Source organism: Glycine soja, chromosome 15 (assembly GCF_004193775.1).
Source record: "Glycine soja cultivar W05 chromosome 15, ASM419377v2, whole genome shotgun sequence".
Taxonomy (NCBI): Eukaryota; Viridiplantae; Streptophyta; class Magnoliopsida; order Fabales; family Fabaceae; genus Glycine; species Glycine soja.
This window is the reverse complement of record NC_041016.1, coordinates 33300628-33325217: the sequence shown is the minus strand read 5'-3', so window position 1 is coordinate 33325217 and position 24590 is coordinate 33300628. Positions and strand designations below refer to the sequence as shown.

Sequence of the window (24590 nt, the reverse complement as noted above, 5' to 3'; positions counted from 1 at the left end):
CACTTAATTGTTGCTGTGGTAATCAAATGCAGATGCAATGCAGTAGAAGGGGGTAAAGACAATATATTACTACAATTATATGAACAGAAAACCATTGCACGCAATCACCATTATAGGATTTGTGATTCATTATGAATCACAGTAGCATGACCGAAAATAAAATAGCCGCTGTGTAAAATAACATAACAATTGTCTCAAATACAGGAAAAAAGAAATACTCCTACGCCATCATTAGCCGTTTTTACTTATTGCCATCTTTAAAAAAAATGTTGCCCATTTTTTTCGAATTGTGGTGATCATGTCGATGTCCAACGGTGTGTCATTAGCAAACCACTGCAAGTATTCATAATTGTAAGTTAGTACTGCAAATATAAAAATTCAGTTCCAATTGCACTGAAGTTTATGCATACCATGGACCAGTTACTCTTTATGTCGCTGGCTATGATGTTCCAGATCCAATGCATTACATAATATCCACATTCATAACAGCCGGTTTGAACGTGACTCTACATATGGAAAACATTTGAACATCGTATACATTACATAATTTCATGACTTACCTAGACAACAATAACGCATGGTACATAGCTGACTAACCTTTACTTCAATCCACTTAGGTGCAACTGCCTTAGTTTCAGGAGACAAGGTCGTCTTCAATTTCGTCATTACACTGCTTTTAAAAAACCACATCAACACATATACAACATGTCAATCAATAATGCCCATTAAAGAAGGCTTGTAAAAATTTATATGGTATGAGATAACCTATTAATTGTAGCTTTGATATGCATATCAGGTTTCCTACGCAAGGAACAGAACCAAACAACAACATGTTGCCTAGGACACAAAACTACGAGTTGCCAATGTGCCCTGCATGTGATGCACATTAGATACGTATACACCCAAACATCATTTGAAGTATGTTTGTTAAATAACACTTACTGATGGAAGTAAGGTCCAATGTACACCTCTCGGTCAGATTCCTTAAGCCATCTTAGAAGATATTGTTCGCATTCGCTGCGTCTTTCCTTTGAACAAACCAACAACTGTGGCTCAAGGAATGCATACATGAAACCTTGACTGAATATCTGACTCCACTCATGAATATACCTATTCACATGATTTGAAAGTATTGTAGTGGATCATGATATAGAATGAATGACGAATAAATAAATGAAGGATTTGACTTACATTAACCATAATTGTATGACAGATATGTTCAGACTTTTGTCTCCTGCTATTATTTCACTAACATCTGAATATGTAATGAATATCGATGCAGATGCATCTACAATTCCAAGAAAGCTCCCATCAAAGTTGATTTCAAGTGGGTTGTCGTAAATATCGAAACTATACTTTATCAATCCACGCAACGGATCATCTGCGTCCACATTAGTCGGCTTCGGCACATGTGCATCCTCGTTGTGTGGAATACTTTGTGGAACCTACATGGTTAATGAAAGTGGGTGAGTATTTGTATTGTAATGTCTCAATGTTTTACTTTATGTATGTCAAATCAAACATGTTACCTCATCTAATACAGCTTTCACAAGGTGTGTGGGCCAAGCTACAAATGTATCGACGGCCTGCTTCACATATTGTATTTCTGACGTGGCATAGGGGACCTCAGCCTCAGGATCAATAACTGTTTCTACACTTACCTTGACAACATCATCTGCATATGCCACTGTGTGTATGACTGAATCCCCCTCCATTATTTTCCCCATGGCCACCAACCTTAAATGAACCATAAACAAAGCAAAAATTAATGCATATAAAACAGAAACTAAACGATGAACAAAACACAAACCAAACCCAACAATTACAGCTGCAAGAAAAAACAAAAGTTCGATTAAATTGTAAGTAAGGTAATATTTCTACAAACCTTGTTGTACCATCCTTAAGCTGCACATACAGTCCCATCAATGGTATGGCATCAGCATGATGTTCTTGTGAAGCCTGGACATTGGTAACAACATTACTTCCCTGTGTGCTGACACGCGCAGCTACTTGTTGTATGTCCGGCTGAATTTGGAGTAGCTCTGGGGATCCTTTATTTGACAACTCTTTTTTAATAGCCTCTTTCAATGCATTGGTCATTATTTCCAAGCTCCTCTTATTTTCCTCTTCTAGCTGAGTCCTCAATTCTTCCTTAATTTGAGTCCTCAATTCTTCCCTAATCTGCCCAGTCATGTCTTCCCTAAGCCTTGCAACAACTTCATCTAGTTGTTGTTGGCTGATGGATGTGGATGAGCTGCTGCATGTCCTTGATGCCCTTCCGTAGTACTGAGTAATAGTGACACCTGAGCCTGCTGCCCGAACGCGACCCCCATGCTCAGGTCGGCCAATCGCAGTGTTCAGAATGTCTTGCCGACCATGGGGTACAAACGAGCCCTGCGTTACCTGCTCTTCTAAGGAGTCCTACACAAAACAAGTGACATAAAAATACACCACGTGCAGTCATTGTTCTACTCAAAATACTTAAACATATGAACATTGCAACATATTGGTGAACCTACTATTTTATCTGCAATTTCCTGTGCGGACTCAGATGTCATATTGCCAACAGCCCTGGTCCGAGCAACCTTCCACTTAACATGTCTTTTTATTGGAGATGGGGGTTCATCAAGGCTTGCTGCATTTTCACTCAACAATGCTTCCTCTTGTATCCTTTTTCGTTTATGGTCTAACAATTTCTTCTCCAGCAAATCATATCCCCCACGTGAAAGTACGTGGGGGCAGTCATTGTGTTTTTGAATTGATTGTGCTCGTTTCCTAATACCCTGTAATGTGACATACATAATTGCGGAGATTTTTTCCAAATTTAAATAATCAAATTGGTAAACAAATATTCATTTTAAGTTACCATAAACAGATTCAACTAACCTCCCAGTTAGGTGTGAGCCGGGTTTCTTCAAATTGTTTCCATGCTTCAGGATCTAGTCCATATTTTGTCACAACATCCTGTGTTTGTTGACCTTCACTCTTAGCAAACACAAATTTGCTAGTCAATGTGGACTTAAATTGCCGCCATCTCGTCGCTACTGTTGACATAACCTTCGTCTTCACCTTCGTAGCTTCTCCGATATCAAACTTTGCCTACATAAATACATTAGTCAAAATAAAGGGTTAAAGGCAGCCAGATGTATATCATTATACAATACTAGCAATTAACAAGTAGTCAATGATAATGTTCTGCCACAATACACCCAGTAAAGCAAAAGCATGCAATCAGCATATAATGTAAGTTTAGCATGCAATGACAACCTTCAAATTTAACATCCAAATTGAAGAAATAATAAATGTAATAAAAATTTTTGTTAAACTGATAACAGTTATTGCCTTAAAGTATGAATTCCTATCAAAACTTGTTTTCATGGTTTGTTAAGAACATGGTTCAGCCTTCGCAGAAACTGTCAAAACTTTAGCCAATATGATATATGACAAATGACTAGGAAGAAAATTTATCTTTTTTGATGTCTGATTTACAAGCGATTAGCACGGCAAGACCGACGAACATCAAGGGATTTTATACCTACATTCATATCTAACTTTCCCATTTGAAGATCGTGCTTTTTAAAACAAGTCCGCTTATTAGGCAGCGAAACAAAAATATCATTCAAGTCATACACCATATACTCAAATAGCAAGTAAATAGATGATTCAACAACATATTGTCCAACACTTTAACTCTATATGATATAAATGTATGAAGCTGTAATAAATGAAAATATCATTTGCAAGGGATGAAAGAATGTTGACAAGAGTAAGAGGCAAAAGAAATAACAAAATTTTTCAAAGCTTAATCGTAAAAGTCAAAGCTAAACAAGATTCAACCAATTTAGACTCCAATTAACTCTTATTTCTATTAATTTGAACATAAATTGAACAAGTAATGGTATATGTAAACTGAAATTGTCATAACAGAATTTGTCTTTTGTCATTTCAGACTATCAGCAACTCGTTATTGTTGTTCCCTAATTACTAGCACCAAATCCTTGCAGCATTTCCATTTCATTGACACGAGTGCAGGGCTTCAGACCTTCAAACCAAGTCTTTTAGGTACGTGGGACTGACAATCCTCTTTTTAGTTTTACTCACTAATTGCACCTCTTTGTTTGGTTGGTGTACCCCTGTTGTTGATACTGTAGCATCTTCTTGTTGACTTGCTATGTTATCCCCTGTATTTCATGAGCAGTCACTTGCCATATTCTATAGTTAGTTTTAATGATTGACTGCATTATAAAAAACTAGAAAGCAACTGTGTGTCTTTGAAAAGGAGATGAATTAATGAATACATTGTGATCTTGTTTCAATTCTTTTGTGGACATATTGCAGTAGAGGTGTTCAATAGTCTACTAATATTGCACAAACTGGTTTAAGTCAGCATGCTTAAATTTGCCCTGGGGTTTGTATGTGGTGTGGTGGATCGGCTGGTTTTATGTATTCAATTGGTGGGTCCTAGGCTTTTTTGCTTACTCTGAGTTTCATTTACCAAATTAGTGCATTGCATATAGTTTGATCCATATGTAGCTTTTCTAAAGTGGCTAAATAAATCTAATTTTATCTTTGATTCTGTTGTAATGTGTGTTAATTTGGTATTTCCAGCTGATGGTGGCATAATATTGTTTCAGCATATTAAATAATTGTAGACAGAAATTATTGAAAGATATGAATGAATTGGGATATGTTGCCCTTGGGGCAAATGATTTGAAAAGGAAACTTTACAAACTACTATACTAATGGAAAATCAAAAAATTTGAACCATAACAGGGCATAACAGGGTATCTAACAATACACCCAAGCACATCGGGGCTGTACTTAAATTTGCTTCAAACCCACCCAACTTCAGAATTATTAAAATCCATACAATATAAAGCGCTTTACAGTTATTCCTATTTATATGCAGTTGCTGGTCTACAATTCATAACCAAAACCCATCCTTAATGGGCTTAATTAGTTGCAGGTGCAGTCTCCTTCTTTTCCTACATGACGAACTAATGCCACTAAGTAACTAACTATTCCACTATGGGTTATCTAACAGAATATCACTATGGTCTGTATCTAAACAAATCTCTACTAATGTGTGCACTACCAAACTAATTGCATTACATTTCTGTCTATCTAGAATAGCATCCTAGATATGAAAATAGATAATACTAGACATAGCACTGGCAGAACATAAAAAAAAAACAGATATATTGAATAATATCACAATAAAGCACCCATATATATGTTGATATCCTCTACAATAATATCACTGCAGCCCAGGTCTAATTCTTAATTATGCATTAATGATTGTATGTTCATACACATAAATACATATCACGGTATTATATAACTGCAGGCACATGTTAAAAAATTGTCTTATTATAAATTTATTAATATTTATAAAAGTAAGTTTTTTTTTTTTTTTGAAATGCAAAGATAATTTATATTACTAAAAAAGTACCAGAGGTACTACAACATAAAAAGTAAGGGATCCTGTACAAGCAGGAACAAAAACAAACAAAAAACAACAAGCCCCCACCCTGCCCTACAATGAAAACATTAATTAAATACTAGACGCATTGCTGAAGACCACCACTGGAAAGGAACCTTGAAGTCCCTTTCCCAACCCCACAGCCAAGTCCACATGAGAAAAAGAGTTGAATCAGCCAGCTTAGAGATATCGAAGGGTTGATTATGAAAAATCAACTCATTTCTGAACTTCCAGATTGTATTTGTAACTGCTATCCACCACATCTTCCATCTTCTATTAGACCTCTTTGATCCTGCTAAAGGATGATGCTGGAGGAAGTTATCGATGGGCCTACAATGGATGACCCTATCTTCCTTCACCCAAGAAAAGAAATCCCACCAGAGAGGCAGAACCTTAGCACATGAGAAGAACAAATGAGAAGCGGATTCAGGTTGGCTATGCCAGAAGGGACAAAGGCCATTGTCAATGAGGATTTGTCTCTTAATTAAATTGTCCTTAGTAGGGAGTCTATCCCATAACAATCTCCAAGCAAAAGTTAAGGCTTTAGGAGGAATTTTAATCTCCCAAAGTTGCTGAAAACCCAGGTGCTGGCCTTCATAAAATTGCTCAGATTTGATAACTTGATATGCAGTTTTAGTAGATAAATTCCCATTAGGTTCAGCTCTCCATGTCCATGTGTCCTGCAGATTGATGTTAAGCTTAATTGCTGATATTTGATCAATAAATTTTGAAGCTGTCTCCATCTCATTATGAAATAGATGTCTTCTCCAAGAAAGGTTCCAGACCCACTCATTTTCAGAGCAAAACCCCACGTCTCCCAGCCTACAAAGTCTTTGGGAAGAAATTCTGAAAAGTTCAGGGAATTAGTCTTTTAAGGGAGTCCCCTCATCAGCCCAAGGATCTTCCCAAAAGAGGAACTGATCTCCCCTACCCACCTTCCAGCAAATTTGGTTAAGAGGAGGATTCATACTCTGGTGTTGGATGATGGCTCTTAGGTAATCCCACCAAGTAGAAAAATAGTGCTTTTTAGGCCCTTGATCTAATCCCCTCCAACCATGGTATTTGGAGACCAAAATCCTGTTCCAAAGCTGATGATGCTGGTGGAACAACATCCATTTCCATTTGAATAAGAGAGACTTGTTTAGTTGTTATTCGTTATGGTTCGAGTAATAATAACGATAACAATTCAGCCTGAATTGTTTGATATTGATTTTCTTTCTTGCAGAAAACAAAGAGGGGAACGAGCAACAATTTGAAGGTTGTACATTCAGGAACTAAAGAATTCAAAATAGCTAATAATAAGAGGGATTTGTTTTTGGGATTTTCTGAGCACCAAGAGGGGCTACGCAAGAAGCTTGCACTTGAGGAGGGAAGCATATTTGCAGCTAATGAACAACTTTCTTAACTATTTGTCGTGCAGATTTGACTGTTTATTTTGCTAATATGTAAATATAAATAGTATAAGGCTATGGCTTATGGACATGGTCTTTTTTACCCCTAACAATCTTAGAAGTAAATATAGACCATGTTTTACGCCATAGCCTTATACTATTGTGATTTACATATTAACAAAAAGAAACAGCAAAAGTCTGAAAGGACAAATAGTTAACAAAGTTGTTCATTAGCTGCAAATTTCCTTCCCTCCTCAAGTGCAAGCTTCTTGCGTAGCCCCTCTTAATGCTCAGAAAATCCCAAAAACAAATCCCTCTTATTACTAGCTATTTTGAATTCTTTAGTTCCTGAATGTACAACCTTCAAATTGTTGCTCGTTCCCCTCTTTGTTTTCTGCAAAAAATCAAATCAAAATCAAACAGGTTTTTCCAGCAGAGATTTCCAGAACCTATGCAGTGCAGGCCACAGCTGAATGGGATATCCTTCAGTAACATTGGCCAGCAGCAAAATCAGATGTTGGTGTCTAATTTTTATGAGCAGGAAATAAGGGCTTTCAACAAGGAACTACTTGGAAAATGGAGGTGGGATATGCTTCAGCAAAGTAACAAGTTATGGTCCAAGATACTGCATTCCAAGTATGGTGGATGGAGATCATTGGTGGAAGGCAGTAGAAGGAATAATGAGTCAGGTTGGTGGAAAGACTTAATGGAGGTTACACATGACCAACAGATGAATTCTATCCTCCAAGATGGCACTACTTGGAGGGTGGGATGCGGGGATAAAATAAAATTCTGGGAGGACTCATGGGCTGGACACGGAAAGGCTCAAAAGATAAAATAAAATTCTGGGAGATCAAAAAATTTTGGGATATCATGAGCCCAGAGTTTAGAAGATTTGTAGATGAGTTCTATGTCAATGGCAGCTTTCCTAATGGAAGTAATGCTTCCTTTGTGGCATTGATTCCTAAAATGAATCATCCTCAGTCCTTCAATGATTATAGGCCTATATCCTTGATAGGTTGTATGTATAAAATTATAGCCAAGTTGCTGTCTAATAGATTGAGGTCTGTTATGGATGGGTTAATTGATGAAAGGCAGTCTGCCTTCATTAAAGGAAGACATATCCTCCATGGTATCTTGATACTCAATGAGGTGGTTGAGGAGGCAAGGAGAAACAAGAAACCAGTGATGATATTTAAGGTGGATTTTGAAAAGGCCTATGATTCAGTGTCTTGGTCTTTTTTGGACTACATGCTGTTTAGATTGGGGTTCTGCCCAAAATGGAGATCATGGATATCAGCTTGCCTCCACTCAGCTTCTATATCAGTTTTGATTAATGGTAGCCCCTCTAAGGAATTTACACCTACAAGGGGTTTGAGACAAGGGGACCCTCTAGCTCCCTTGCTCTTTAATATTGTAGGAGAAGGCATTACCGGTATGATGAGACAAGCAGTCCACAAAAATTTCTATAGAAGCTTCTTGGTTGGAAAGACGAAGGAACCTATCAACATTTTACAATATGCTGATGATACTGTTTTTGTTGGAGAGGCTGTGTGGGACAACATTCTTGTTATTAAGGCCTTATTAAGAGGATATGAACTAGTTTCTGGTTTAAAGATTAATTTTGCTAAAAGTCAATTTGGGATTATTGGTGGTGGTGTCAATTGGGCTTTGGAAGCAGCTAACACCCTGCACTGCCGGCAGCTGGAGTATCCTTTCCTCTATCTTGGCATACCCATTGGGGATAATCCCTCAAGTCAGCTGGTGTGGGATCCTATTGTCACTAAATTCAAATCAAGATTAGCCAAATGGGCTCAGAAAAATATATCCATGGCGGGGAAGATTACTCTGATAAATTCTGTCCTCAATGCCCTCCCAATTTATCTCCTTTCTTTCTTTAAAATACCTCAAAAGGTTGTCAAAAAGCTGATATCCCTTCAAAGGAATTTTCTGTGGGGTGGAGACATTGATCATAAAAAAATCCCTTGGGTGAAATGGGATGATATTTGTTTGCCTAAGTCTGATGGGGGACTGGGGATAAAGGATATCTCCAAATTCAACTTAGCTTTGTTGGGTAGATGGTTATGGGCTTTTGCATCTGATCAGCATCAGCTATGGGTTAGATTTTTAACCTCTAAATATGGTGGCTGGTTAGAATTTCAATATAATAGAGACAGAAGGGCCTATTCTCATTGGTGGAGAGACATTAGAAGCTTGTATCATCAGTTGGACTGCAGTATTTTTAAAGAGAACTTGTCTTGGAAGGTTGGGTGTGGGGAAAATATCAAATTCTGGTCTGACAATTGGCTAGGGGAACAATACACCCTACAGCAGAAGTACAACCAGCTTTTTCTCATAAGTAGACAACAAAAGGCTCTCATGTCACAAATGGGCCATTTTAACAATAATAGCTAGTGCTGGGACTTGAGGTGGAGGAGGAACCTATTTGATCATGAAAGTCAGATGGCTGTTCAGTTTTTGGAGGAGATCAGCAATGTGCCTATTCAAAGCCAGGTCAAGGATAATATGATATGGTTGCCTGAACCTAATGGACAGTACACCACTAGGTCAGCTTATAGTTTATGTATGAATACCAGCTCAGTAAATTCTGAAGACAAGATCTTTAAGACAATTTGGCAGCTGCATATTCCCCCTCGGGCAGTCATTTTCTGTTGGAGACTTCTGAAGAATAGACTCCCTACGAAGGTCAACCTCTTAAGAAGAAATGTTTTTACTCAGGCAACCACGTGCTCCTTATGTGATTGTGTGCAAGAAGATGCAGCTCATTTGTTCTTTAACTGTAAAAAGACAATTGGACTGTGGTGGGAATCTCTGAGCTGGGTTCGGGGAGCAGGTCCACTTTCCATTAATCCTGTTCACCACTTCTATCAATTCTGTGATGGGTTTGGGACAAATGTGAATTATACTACAAGGTGTGGGTGGTGGATTGCCTTAACGTGCTCTATATGGCAGCATAGGAATCAACTGATTTTCCAAGGAAAACCTTTTGATCCTTGTAAAGTCATGGACTATGCTATTTATCTAGCTTGGTCTTGGATAAAGGCTAAGGATAAAGATTTTAGTACTAGTTTCAACCATTGGTCCTCTAATATATCCACTTTCGTTGCTTAGTGGGGGTGGATCTGGTTGCTGGTTGGCTGTTTGTTGTTGTTTTTTGGAGGGTAGCACCTTGGTGCTTTGTAATCTCTTTTTCTGGTACCACTGGTACTGGTCATCTTATTAATAATATATATATATTTTCAGCCTTCCAAAAAAAAAAAAAAAGAGTTAATTGACAAGCTTTGTTCTGTCCCTTCCCCTCACTTGCAACTGTAGCTTTTTTTTGGATGTTGCAGGTTTTGAACTAAAGACTTGAGGCTTGTGACATTTAATTAAACAACGAAATAACTAAAGACTTGCAAGTGTAATATAAATCTTCATCTATTTTATGTTAAAGTTGTTGACAATGTGCATGCCACAATAAACAAGGAAATAACTTCTGCCTGCTGGTACAAACCTTAACAATATTTTGGTTTTTTATTTCCTATTTTCCTAAATAATTATCATCTTCTGTATAGTTTATTTGTGACCTTCAAAGATTTGTATAAAAAACCGTGAAAACAACCAAGTTCATGTCACATTTTAATATTTCTTTGCGAAAACACAGAGTGAAAGCAGGAAATCTGGTAGGAAATATTTAACGTTTAAGGTTGCCTTGAAATTGAAATATGGCAAAAGAGTAAAAGGTAAGAAGTGATACCTTAAATTTGACACTATTGCATAATGTCAAGGATTGTACCAGTGATTGAGGATTGATGTGGGGCAAAAATGCCTTTAGAGATTAGCATTAGAAGGTGCTATTCTTCCTTCCCAGACTTATCTCAACATGTTCCACCGCTAGTAGTGGATGTTTGGACCACTATAAAACACACACAAGTACACCCATTTTACTATCCACTTATTTCCCAATTCAACCATTTGTCACTCTTTATCTTTTTCATTTCATGAATCAATTCCTACATTACTCAATCAATACTGATCCATCTTCCACGTATAAAGAACACTTTACAGAAACATTTACCTTATTCAAATAAAATTACTTGCGTAAATTCTGCTTATATAAACAAAATTAGTTAATAATAGACTGTCTACTACTACTGTTCAAGAAAGCAAATCAAAGTTGCTGATATTTTAGCAAAACAGTGTCTACTACTACTGTTTTAGAATTTTTGACATTGTTCCTTATTTCATTGGTATTACATAATTAGCATATACATGTTTCATCCACGTGGTTTAGTTATCAATTTAAATTTGTGAAGTTATTATACACATGATTTGTTATGTTCTGTATCTTTGATCTGCCAATATTTGTTCTCTACCTCATCTAAGTAACTAATATTCATATTTAAAATAAAAACTGCCCTTGTGTCGTTCTTTACAAATATGGGAGTCTACGATATCAAATCAACTATTCAAATAAAGGACAAGTCATTTAAAATAAAGGGCAGCAAACACGTGTAGAGATTATAAAGGACAAATATTTGATATATGCACAAATATGTTTTTAACAGAAAAATTGATGGGTAATTCAAATATACTATTTGGTATGAAGGACTTACTAGAATGTCATTCCACACTATGTCTTTTAGCGTTTCAGGTACGTCTTTCCAATTATTGTGGATAATGGGAACCTTTTCTCGCGCCACTACGCCTAGGTAGCTGTGGAACTTTTCACGCATCGGTCCCGATGCTCTCCCGGTAGCGGGATCCACATAAACTGCCGGTCTGGGCTGATCCACGGTTCTTAATGTCAATGTTCTCAACCGTGTCGTTGTTCTACTCCTCTTGGAAGTCGCCTCTGATTGACCATCGGACTGCGGGGGAGACGTCGGATCTGTGGCCATGATCCTGTAAAAAAAATACACAATTAATATTAATCTTCAGATTTACAAATTAACCACAGCAAAGGCGTACTAGTAAAATAATCATTATATTTACACATTAAACAAAGCAAAGGCGTACTAGTAAAATAATCATTATATTTACACATTAAACAAAGCATTACTTTCGCACTCAGCCTGTAGGAATGTTTTCCCATAGACCTTCATCATGATCTACACGATTTGCATGTCCATCATCCACTTCATCAGCTTCATTCATTGAAGGCAATTGTTTCGAAAAACCAGACATTTGAGCAATGTCAAGGGTTGACTCATCGTTATGGTAATTCATTCCACTTGGTCTTCCTTGCAGAACCACACACAATCTTGAATTACATGGATCTTGTACATAGAAAACTTGTCTGGCTTGTGCTGCCATAATTAAAGGTTCCTCCATATATGCCACCTTACTAAGGTCTACCAAAGTAAATCCCAATGGATCTTGAAACACACCCGTTGTCCCGTTGACCCACTGACACTTAAAAACAGGCACTCTAAATGCTGTATAATCAACCTCCCAAATTTCTTGAATGACACCAAAGTAAGACATGGATGCTCGAATGGGGTTGTTGTCCGATGTACTGCAAAAGTGATCCGAATCAGCATCAACACAGACCCCGCTGTTTTGTACCGAACTTTTATCATCTTGGGACTTTGTGTAGAATGAATAATTGTTAATGTCATACCCCTTCCATGTAGGGACATTCAGATTTGGGCCAATGGCTAACAATGTCAGTCTTCTGGAAACAGTTTTATCAGCAACTATTGTTTGTCTAAACCAATTTATGAAAGTTTTGTTGTGCTCTTGCAATACCCTCATCATGTTCATTTTGGGGTGACTATCTCTAACATGTTTTTTGTGAGCCTCAATGTACGGAAACACCTCTGTTGTGTTGTTTAATATATACAAATGTGCTTGTGACACGTCATGTCTAGTCATTGTCACAACATTGTATCCACGAGTACCCTTTCCGGCTTTTGGCTGCTCATGCTGGGATGCAGGAACACCAACAGGTTTCAATGAGTCAATGTACTGTGAGGCAAACTCAATGCATTCTTCAGCAACGTATCTTTCCACTATTGAGGCCTCTGGTCGATGTCGATTCTTCGTATAACCCTTTAAGACCTTCATGTACCGCTCAACTGGATACATCCATCTAAAATACACAGGACCACAAGACCTTATTTCCCTTACCAGATGAACAACTAAGTGTACCATAATGTCAAAAAATGAAGGAGGGAAAAACATCTCCATTTGACAAAGGACAATGGCAACCTCATCTTCCAAAGCATCCAACTGTTTAGGGTCAATGACCTTCGCACATATAGCATTAAAAATGAAACACAAGCAACTGATTGCAACACGGACCTTCTCAGGCAATGTTCCGCGGATTGCAACAGGCAAAAGTTGTTGCATTAACACATGACAATCATGCGATTTCAAGCCAACCAACTTAAGCTCATTCACAGACACAAGACTCTTGATGTTTGAAGAGTAGCCTTGTGGGACTTTCATATTACGCAAGCATTCACAAAAACTTCTCTTTTCAGCTGTTGACATTGTATAACAGGCTGGGGGCAGATATGTCCTGGTACCTTTTGAGATAGGATGCAAAACCTGACGTATACCCATGTCAACCAAGTCTTGACGACACTTGAAACCATCCTTTGTCTTGCCTTTCATGTTTAGGAGGGTCCCAATTAAAGAATCACAAACATTTTTCTCGACATGCATCACGTCTATACAATGCCTAACATGATGATCGGACCAGTACGCAAGATCAAAGAAAATAGACTTCTTTTTCCACATGTTTGAAGTGGATGATGGTTTTTTTGGGGACTTGCCGAACATATTTTCGACATCCTTGACCCGCTGATATACTTCATCACCAGTTAATGGAATTGGTGCGGTTTCATGTTCTTGAGTTCCATCGAATGCCTTCTTCAATCGTCGATACGGATGAAACTGTTTGAGAAATCTTTGGTGCCTAGTATAGACAGTCTTCTTTCCATGTTTAAGTTGGCGGAAACTTGTATTTTGCTCACATATAGGACATGCGTGATGTCCTTTGACACTATATCCACTTAAATTTCCGTAGGCTGGAAAGTCATTTATGGTACAAAAAACCATTGCACGCAACTTGAAAGCATGCTGCAAATTTGCGTCCCATACATCAACCCCTTCATCCCACAATTTCCGCAAATCGTCAATTAAAGGTCTTAGATATACGTCGATATCATTACCTGGTTGTCTTGGACCAGCTATCATCATACTCAGCATAACATACTTTCGCTTCATGCACAACCACGGAGGGAGATTATAAATGAACAGCAAAACGGGCCATGAGCTATGGTTAGTAGTTAATGTTCCAAATGGGTTCATTCCGTCTGTTGCAAGACCAAGCCTTAAATTTCTAGGCTCGGCCCCAAAGTCAGGATATAGACGATCAATTTCCTTCCATTGCGGGCTATCTGCAGGATGTCGCATCAATCCATCTGATTTTTTGGTATTTGCATGCCACATAAGGTTTTTTGCATCTTCCCCATTAGCAAACAACCGCTTAAACCTTCGTATTATTGGGAGATACCAACACACCTTCGCTGGACGGCGGTTGGCGGCAGATACTAGTACAGTAGAATCTCCGTTGCTCGTTTTGTACCTTGAAACCCCGCACACAGGGCAGTCATGTAGTTCAGCAAATTCACCTCTGTACAAAATGCAGTCATTACAACATGCATGAATTTTTTCGTACTGCATCCCAACTGGACATAAAATCTTCTTTGCTTCGTAGTGATTCTTTGGCAACACGTTATCAGCAGGAAGAATTGTTTTCAACAACATCAGCAACTCACTAAAACTCTTGTCACTCCACCCAAATTGGGCCTTCAAGTTAACTAGAGCTAACACAGCAGACAACTTTGTGAAAGATGTGCAGCCGGAATACAAAGGCATTTTTGAATCAACTTCTATGTTGTCATACAACGCTGCATGTGCCTCTTCAAACCCCTCTTGCCCAAGATCGCGAATCATTTCTTCTATAGGATTTCCACTGGCTGCAGTAACATCGTCAGGCTGTGACATGTCAGCTGTATCGAGGGATTCCCCATGCCATATCCACTTTGTGTAGCTACGAATTATTCCCTCACAAATAAGATGAGTTCTTATGTCATCAATTGTTTGGCGTCTCCCATTTGCACACTTCACACATGGACAAAAAAATTTCCCCCACATAGGTTCCGCTTTACTTTGAGCAAACTGCAAAAACTCTTCAACACCATTCTCGTACTCTTCAGTGATACGTGATGCGTTCATCCAACTTCGATCCATGTTACGCCTTCTATGTAAAACGTTAGTGGCTTAGGGATTACTTGACATGCATCACAAGCATAGAGCACCAATTGCAGTAGAAAACACAGCAGCACTGCACCGTTTGTACAAAACGCTGCATTACAAAACACAATAGCAAGTGCAGTTAGTTGGACCAACAATGCTAACAAGTCAAATGGTGCATGGCTGTTTCAAGGGATTTGGCATTTTTCAACAAAAATTGCAGAAACGACAGCATCGAAATTGAATGACGAAAGTGGTGCAATTCAAATTCAGCTTCATTTTTCAGCTTGGTCTTGGCTAAAAGCTAGGGAGAAAGGATTCAACACTAGCTTTAATCACTGGTCCTCTAATATAAAGGATCACTTTGGTTAATCTATGTGGTTTTGAACTTTTTGGTGAGTTCTTTGGGTTTTATATTTGGGAGGCAGCACCAGAGGTGCTTTGTATTATCTCTTTCAGTACCTCTTGTACTGTTTGTGCTTATCTTATTAATATATTATACAATTTGCCTTCCAAAAAAAAAAAAGCCTTAGGGTGTTTTTTCCCCTTAAGTCTTACATGTAGGGTTTGTTAGCGCTCTTGACACTATTATTGAAAATTTTTGTTGGGTGTTGGGGCAATCCATTACATCTGTTCGAATCATTGTTTGAGGGCAATTATTGTGGCAGAGGTTCCAGAGGTTCTTGGAATGGAGCAAATGATTCTAAACATGAGTATTACAGTCTTGTTTTCAACTTTAAAGAAGCAGTTTTTCGCATAGAAAAATAGATAGAGATACGCCGATTAGATAGCTGTCGAACTTGCAATGGTTCAGGGGCTAAACCAGGGACTACACCATCCGTATGTAGCAGTTGTGGAGGTCAAGACCGGGTTGTCTCATCAACGAGAACTCCATTAGCCATCTTCCAGCGGTCAATGACATGCTCCGCATGCAAGGGGACTGGAGAAATTTGAACAGCTTGCAATACATGTTATGGGGATGGTCGGGTAAGGAAATAAAAAGGCGGAGATGAAGAGATTTATTGTAGCCTACTTCAGTACACCTAGTACTGAATTTTATACATAATATATTTGATTTTTCCCGGGAAAAAAAAACAACAAAGGAAGGGTAAATGTTGAGACCTCTTCCAAGAGGTGCAGCATACATGTACTTAAGTTATGGGCTGTAGCTGATCCACAATACCATCCTCTAATTTCATCTTTTGAACCACAATTGTGTTTAAACTATACTTGTACCTATAGTACCTGTGGTACTCTGGTAATTGTATGACATAATAAACATCATACTAGACAGCTCAAAAGAACAATTACACCGCATGAATATCAAGGCATTAAACGCATACATGTTTTCAGGCATCATACATGTTTCTCATTTGTGAAATTTAAAAAACATATTTTAAACTATTACTACAAACAATAAACACACCTGCAAATAATTAAAAGAGTTCTTTGGTGATTCTTTGGTGCCTGATTCAGCCTGAAAAATAATAAGACTTTCGTCAATCAACCGCATATATGACAAACATTTGTGTAATATGTAGAAAATAATTTGCGGCAATCAACTTCATATTATAAAGAATTAAATTGCAAGTGGCTCACTAATGTTTGCTTCTATAATTTCTTCTCAATTGTAAGGTTCTTCCCCAGTTTTAATAACCTTGAATTCAGCACATGGTTGACTTCAAATTTCAGAGGTCTATTTTTGCATGTTTCATATCAGGCCTTGCTGTATATGTATAATTTTTTTTAACAATAAACCTATCCACCACATTTAATGATATGATAAATTGGGAAATACGTAGGGGCACACATGGTTTTCGTAAAATGAAGGACCCCATGATGGCATACTTACTTGAAAAGGAATATGTGTTTGTCTACTTGACAAATATAGATACACTGATAGACCCGCTGAGATATGTTCTAAAGTTAGACTAATGACTTGAATATATGAAAGGACTAATAAAGAATAAACTGAACCAATACCAAAAAAACTGCAAATATAAACTGTAACTACTAAAAACTAGTCAGACAGGTTTTGATTTTTGTAAATAAAAAGAATTTACTCAGACAACGCCATTTTACAATACTATTTCAAGCGGCTAAATAACACTGTTGTAAATAATGTCATGTGTGAACTTAATTTTGAACGTAATAATAATGGTACAAACTTGTGAATGGAATGTCTATTACTGATAGTGTGTAATGTTATTATATAATTTGAGTATAAGTGAATATCACTTTACTAGTTCAACTACTAATTGTGTAACTTTTATAATTTTTTAGCATATAATGTAATATAAATTACTTAATTTATATCTATAAATTTCATAATAGTGGTTATTCCACTATCTACTATCCTACTATACCAGTTATGGGGTCAAATGCTCTGCATCAGTATTGAGGGTGGTTTTTCATGCCATCATTAATTTACAAGAATATTAATTGATTTAATTGGAGTCTTTGTACATAATTACCTAATACTTAATTTCTTGTTAGAAAAGTACATTGGCCAAGAGTTTACTTTTACTTTTCACCTACTGTTTATAGGGAAGTGGAAAAGCTTCCTACAACTTGTATTTCTGCCTTGATATCTACTAAATTACTAAATTGCCTGGTTTGTACTGTAACTTTTTTTTGGGGTTTCAGAAAGAAGTATCCCGTTTGCGTGGTCTAGTTGGTGGAGGAGAAATTCAGGATAATGACATTTTAGTTGTCAACTTCCCAGGTTCTCCTGGATCCTTCAAGTGGGAGGGTGTGCAAGGATCATTCACTCCATTAACCTCTGTTAAAAGGATATCTCAGGTTGATATTTATTTGTGTCCAACAAATCATTCAGTCTCCCATAACCTTGTTTACTGATAAGCATCTTTCTCTTTTTGCAGAAAAAAGACTATGACATTGCCCTTGTTGGGGCCTTTAGAAGGGAAAAGGACAAAGAGATGGAATTACAGGCACTAAGAGATGAAATTCAAGCGTCCATGAAGCTGGTATCTTTGAAAAGCCATATATTTCTTATTGTTTTGTTATCAGTTTTGAATGATTGATTAATGAGGGAGAGAATAAACAAGTTTTGACCTATAAGTAGTTTTTTATAATTATATATGAGAAACACCTATCAATTTAGTTTGTTGTCATAGAGCTCCATTCTAGTATTTTCAATGTTTTAATTTATAATCACTGTTTTTTGTTGATTTATCAATAATGATAATTCTTGATGTTTTTGTGATGAATTAAATGATTGAAAATATGGGATGATTTTAGGTGAGACAAAGAGAAGATGACATACAAAGTTTGAAGATGAGACTACGTTTTCGAGAAGCTGGAATAAAAAGATTACAAACAGTTGCTTCTGAGAAGATCTCAGCTGAGACACACTTGCTAAAAGAAAAAGAGGAGCACTTGAAGGAAATTGAGGTCTTGCGGGCCCAGGTGGATCGGAATAATGAAGCAACTACATTTGCTATGGAAAATTTGCAGCTAAAAGAAGAAATTAGAAGGCATGTTTTATTGATACAGCTAAAATACTTTTTTGTTGCTTTTTTTTTATTCATGTGCATGCAAAAGTAACTCACTTTGATTTCATGATTAAAGTAAAGGTTGGGAAGTGGCATAGTTACTCTATGACCAAAAATCAATCTTCCAGTACGAACAATATATACATTGCCTATTATATCCACAAATATGAAAAAATGTAAATCAGTTGAGGCAAGAACACAGCCTTATGGTATTGTCAAACTCAAAAGAAACTAGTCAACCAACCAGTCCAAGTTCTCCAACAAATTAGTGCTAGCTAGATTACCAGTGACTTTTTTGTCATATACATGTTTTCCATAATGTCATGTTGCTAATGCTTATGTATCTTCAAAACAGGTTAAAGTCATTTTGTATGGAAGGTGAACGAGAACGGATGAGTGAACAAATCATGGTATTGGAAAACAAGGTATGAATGGATGCTTTTGTACTTTGTAAAATTTTCAGTCAATCCCTCTCATGTTGATTTTTATTTTTTCCTTTCACTTGTATGTGTAGTTGTTGGAAGCACTAGATTGGAAATTTATGCATGAAACAGATCTGGTAAGGGTTCAGGTTTTCACTTTTTTTAGTGTAATAATTTTTTCTTGTGTCTAGAATAAAAGGCACTGCAAACTCCTATCTTGACCTCTTTGTCTTTTGCGAATGTTAGAAAAAAAATTCTGATTTGATGATCGAAGATGTACATAATGATGGTAATCTCATCTCCAAACAGGTAAGAATGATATAGTATTTCCTGCATCCATATTCATGTTTGAAGCAGTGAATGTCACAATAGCTTACTTCAACATAGATGTAAGCTAGAACCTAGAATCTGATTTTGATTGTGCCCATTTATTAGCTTTTCAGATTAGCAGTCACTTTTCAGTGACCCACTGTATAAATTTCATGAGTCTTTATCTAAGTTTCTGAAATCAACATAATTTACCAGTTTGGTGTTGTCATCAAATCTTGCTAAATTAAGCTTTCCAGTATAAATATTGGTGGACATATATTGAATCTCATGAAAATGGAAAAACAGGCCCATCTCAATTAGTGTGTTTTAAATCTAACATGAAAAATACTGGCGCTCAAGAAGTAGTAGGTAGTGGTAGACATGGAATGCAGTTTAGACTATACATTTTGTTTCTTCATGTTCTTCATTTACCACTTTTTAGAAATGGTCAGGGTGGAAACTCTAAATCATCTATTTTTCTTCATTTACCACTATTATCACATTGTGGATATTCTAGAAGCTCAGTCCATATGTCAATCATTGTCATATGGCCAGTCATTGAATAAGGAGGCCCTAGTAATTATTTAGATATCCAATGTGTAAAAAGATAGAATGTCTTTCTGCTTAATTATCTTACATTTATAGTTGTTTGTAATTTTTTGTGCTTGCATTTTAAATTTTCTGTGAATATGACTTATTCAACTATTTAATTCTTATTAATATTTGTCTTTAGGAGTCAAGTTGAAAATCACGATGGCAGTCTTTGGTTAGGGAGGAAAATGAGTTTCTCAATATTCAGGTCTAGATCACACTTGTTTGTACTCTTATTTTTTTTAAAAAAAAAATTTATTCAACTTACTAGTCCATTTGTCTGTCACATTCTCTCTGACTTGATATGTTTTATCTACGACAGGCTATACAAAACCAACCTTTGGGTTGGGGAGGGTATGCTCTAAAATGCAAACTTCAGAACCTAAAACATAGACTAAAATCCTGGAGTAGAGATATCTGTGGAGATCTAGGCAGCAAGGTGAAGCAAACTCAGAATAGGTCACTGCAAGGAAGGCATAGTATTTTTTATATGTACGGAAGACTTAATGCCCCACGACACTTTGGGAATGATAATAGAAATTATTTGCCATCATCTGTGTTTATGGAACAAACACCTTATGAAATCAGTGCTCATGGCTCTTCAAGGTAAAGAAAAGAAAACTAGCCAGTGGGGAAATTAACTATAACGCATGTATTAAAACATGGATAAAATTTTGATATATCTTTAATGTTATTCTGTGTAGATTACACCCGACAGCACTCTTCAATAGTAAAATGATGATAAGATCAAGTTCAGGGTGGGACAAAGATTTATATAATTGTCAGTCGTATCAACGTAGTTTCTGCAGTCCTAACCTCACTGGGCACGCGAAGTTTGATGCTGAGGTAATAAAACTGCTACATTACTCACATTTTTACCTGCCAATTCATATTATTTGATTTGCTTAATTATGAGAATTGAAAATAGGTAAATTAAAGGAGAAATAACAATGATACAAATAAAAGAGAAATAAAGTATATTATTTAGATTAATAGAAATAGGGAGGGTGAGTAGAGAAATTTCTCTCTACTTATTTTGATGAGTGAAAAAGAAAATCAAATAACATAATTTTTTTTAATTTTTTATATAATAATAAAAACTAAAAAATAAAAATGAAATAGAGATTAATTATTCTGCTCCATTTCATTCCAATTTGGGAAAAAAAGTGTTTTCTAGTAGATCTCATGAAAATAACTTCACTTCTATCTATTTTTTTTCTCCCAATCAAATGGGGTTAGAGTTTATATTCCCCATAACATTGATTTATAATTTTAAAATGGGAAAGGAGAATTAAGTCCCTTTAATTTTAGTTTTTTCAAATAGACAGCCTCAACTTTAATTTTGTCTTAATTAATACTTAAATTATACTTTTTCTTTCAAATAGACAACATGAACTTTAAAATTATTATGATTGATATTTAAACTTTAACTTTTTCATAAATAGGCACCTTGAACTTTAATTGCATTTCAATTAATCTTTAAAACTTATCTTTTTACTAATATTTTTTTTATCTTAAATGTTAATTAACCATTTTTTTGTTACAACTCATTTTCATATTTAAAATGTAATAAAGAATATAAATTTAAAAGATATGTATAAAAAGGGAAAATAATAACATAAAAAAGTATTATTTGATTTTTTTAATTTTTAATTTTATTAAATTTTAATGTTTGATCAAATCTTATTTTGGGAAGACTCTTGGGTGGGTGATGGCTCTGTTCTTAGAGAAAAATACCCAGATTTATATGAGGTATCTTCTCAAAAACTTCAGACAGTGGCAAGCATGGGGATTTTTGGAGAAAATGGCTGGGAGTGGAAATTTTCTTGGAGAAGACATCTTTTTGATAGTGAATTGGGGGAAGCCACAGCTTTTATCGACCAGACCTCAGCTATAAGTCCTGTTGCAGACTTGAAGGATGACTGGGTGTGGGGAGCTCAACCAACGGAAATGTTCTCTACAAATTCTGCTTACAACTGTCTCAGATCTGAGCAGCCTCTCCATCAGCCAAACAGTGGCTTTAGACAGCTATGGGAAATCAAAATCCCCCCTGCAGCTTTATCCTTTGCCTGGAGATTACTCTGGGATAGGCTTCCTTCTAAGGATAATTTAATCAGTAGACAGATTGTCCTCCAAAACGATCTATGCCCTTTCTGCCAAAGCCAAGTGGAATCTGCTTCTCACCTTTTCTTCACTTGTTATAAAGTTATGCCATTATGGTGGGAATTCAACTCATGGGTGAAGGAAGATAGAGTTTTGCACAGCAAGCCTATGGACAACTTTCTTCAGCATTGTTCATTGGCTGGATCGAGGAATTCTAACAGAAGGAGGAAGATTTGGTGGATTGCAGCTACCAAATCCATTTGGAGCCTTAGAAACGACATGGTTTTCAACAACCAGTCTTTTGACATATCTAAATTGATGGACAGATCTATTTATCTCACTTGGTCTTGGTTGAGGGGATGGGAAAAGGATTTTACTGTTCCTTTTCACCAATGGTCCTCTTATATGTCTTTGTCATTCATTTAATGTGTCATTTGTAGGGATGGGTTTTATTGATTTTGGTGGCTGTTGGTTATTTTTCTGTGTTTTAGGGGATGCTACCCTTTGTTTTCCTGTAGTACCTCTGGTACTATGCTTCTTATATATATAATATTATTTTTGGCTGTTCAAAAAAAAAAAAAGAGAAGCAGAGGCTCATGAGACAGCAATTATGCTGGCAAAGGAGAATGATGAACTCAAGATGAAACTTAAAGCCTTGATTGAGGATAATAGTAAACTAATTGAATTGTATGAACAAGATGCTGCTGAGAACAATAATAGAAATGTTAATAAAGGGGAGGATGGTCAAGAAATTGGTTCCAAGATTGACAATGGTTTTTGTAGGGTGGTTTTTGTTTCATGTTTTACAGGTCTACTATGTATCTTGTAGTACCTGTGGTACTTTTTTAAACAATATATATATATATATATATATATTTGCTTTCCAAAAAAAACAAATTATATCAATGAAGAGTAAATTACAGTAAATGTCACGGAAATTCCCCCTGATATCCCTATTTTTTCTACTCGTACACTAACCCTATTAATTATTTGCAAAACATGACACTAATATCCTTGTACATTACACTATACCATTAATTGATTGAAAATCATTACACCATGTACCCTTGTAAGAAAGCAGTTGTAAACGTTAAAAAACCAAGGGTTTTGTGCAATATCAAAAACTTTTAAGGGGAGTTAGTGCAATTTAATGTTATATAAAATGTAAACAATTTGAATTCAAAACAAAAGACGCGTCATTTCACAGACAAATTGTTCCAATGAATCAGAACGCCTTGCCACTTTCTTGGCTTCAACTCTTTTAAGTCAATTTATGAGAACACACTCATTGATTGTGCAGGTATTGTTATTTCAGTATTTAGAAACTTAATGACAGAAATGACAGTTAACAGTTACAAAGTAGGAAACATATCATAACAGGGGAGTTCATGTCCACCTCAAATGCAATAAACAATGAAACTATAACTGATAGAACGAACGCAGGCAGAAGGTACCTTAGATTGAACAACACACGATGCTGGCCTCTGTGTTCTGCTGGCAGGAATGACGACCTGCGATTAAATTAGGGGTCTTTGGTCTGGTCATTTGACAGATAGTATAGATTAGGGTTTATAGTTTTTAAGATGTAAATATATATATATATATATATATATATATATATATAACTATTAATTTAATCAAGGGACGAAATTAAGGTTTAAGGATGAGAACCTGCAGAAAATCACGGTGCTGCGTGTGACTTAGCGAGTTAGGGTGTTGCAACTGGAGGATAAAAAGCACAAATTGAGGACCAGAGAGAGCTCAGAGCTGTTCCAATGTTGTTGAAGACAAGATGTTTAGAAATTTTTTTGTTTTAATTTAGATCATTAAAATTCAAAAAGGGGTAAAAAATAATAGAAAAAACATTGTGGCAAATTATAGCCGCCAATAAATGCTAAGACCAAATAAACCACAACTGTATGCTTTGTGACGTTTATAGCCAATCAGTATTTTAATTTTTAAACCGCCGCAATGTATATATTGTGTTGGGATAAAACACAACAATCCATTTTATCCCACAAAATAATGGCCATACCATAAAAAAAACAGAAACAACTATTTATCACTTTATCTTTATCATGAAAATTTAATTGATTTTTTTCACCATCAATCTAATCCAAACACACTAGTAAGTTGAATTCCAAAGAATTCCTATGGGGGGGAAAACCAGATAGTAGGAAGATTGCTTGGATTTCTTGGAGCCAGTGCTGCTCTCCTAAGCATATGGGAGGGTTGGGGATTAGAGATCTTCCAAGTCTTAACAAGGCTCTGTTGTTCAAATGGAAGTGGCTGATGTTCCACCAACCAGACCAGCTTTGGACCAGAATTCTGATCTCTATGTACAATGGCTGGAGGGGATTGGAGTATGGTCCTCGAAAGCAGTATTTCTCTACTTGGTGGGCTGATTTAAGGGCCATCTTTCAACAGCAAAATGTGGTCAGTGCTGATAATCAAATCAGGTGGAAGCTGGGGAGAGGTGACAAATTCCTCTTTTGGGAAGATCCTT

The 24590-nt window shown here is 36.4% G+C and overlaps 2 protein-coding genes across 2 annotated transcripts; both read left to right on the top strand.

The window, feature by feature from the left end:
* The first annotated feature begins 1052 nt into the window (after window positions 1–1052).
* On the top strand, window positions 1053–22779 carry LOC114387582 (kinesin-like protein KIN-12E). The gene is made up of 12 exons (XM_028347784.1): window positions 1053–1466; window positions 3950–4062; window positions 17870–17946; window positions 18027–18131; window positions 18406–18641; window positions 19015–19084; window positions 19174–19218; window positions 19328–19390; window positions 20124–20189; window positions 20304–20587; window positions 20686–20827; window positions 21678–22779. The coding sequence occupies exons 1-9, from the start codon at window positions 1450–1452 to the stop codon at window positions 20133–20135; spliced, it is 738 nt and encodes a 245-aa protein (XP_028203585.1). The 5' UTR covers window positions 1053–1449; the 3' UTR covers window positions 20136–20189; window positions 20304–20587; window positions 20686–20827; window positions 21678–22779.
* Window positions 21767–22510, top strand: LOC114386078. Its single transcript, XM_028346085.1, has one exon. It carries the CDS (start codon window positions 21767–21769, stop codon window positions 22508–22510), a length of 744 nt encoding a protein of 247 aa, XP_028201886.1.
* Window positions 22780–24590: the final 1811 nt, after the last annotated feature.

Coding starts and splice junctions, on each gene's coding strand:
- LOC114387582 (XM_028347784.1), top strand. Junction 18,132..18,405: donor TTCAAGCGTCCATGAAGCTG/GTATCTTTGAAA, acceptor GGATGATTTTAG/GTGAGACAAAGAGAAGATGA. Junction 18,642..19,014: donor CTAAAAGAAGAAATTAGAAG/GCATGTTTTATT, acceptor TCTTCAAAACAG/GTTAAAGTCATTTTGTATGG.
- LOC114386078 (XM_028346085.1), top strand. CDS start 21,767: ATGGGGATTTTTGGAGAAAATGGCTGGGAGTGGAAATTTTCTTGGAGA.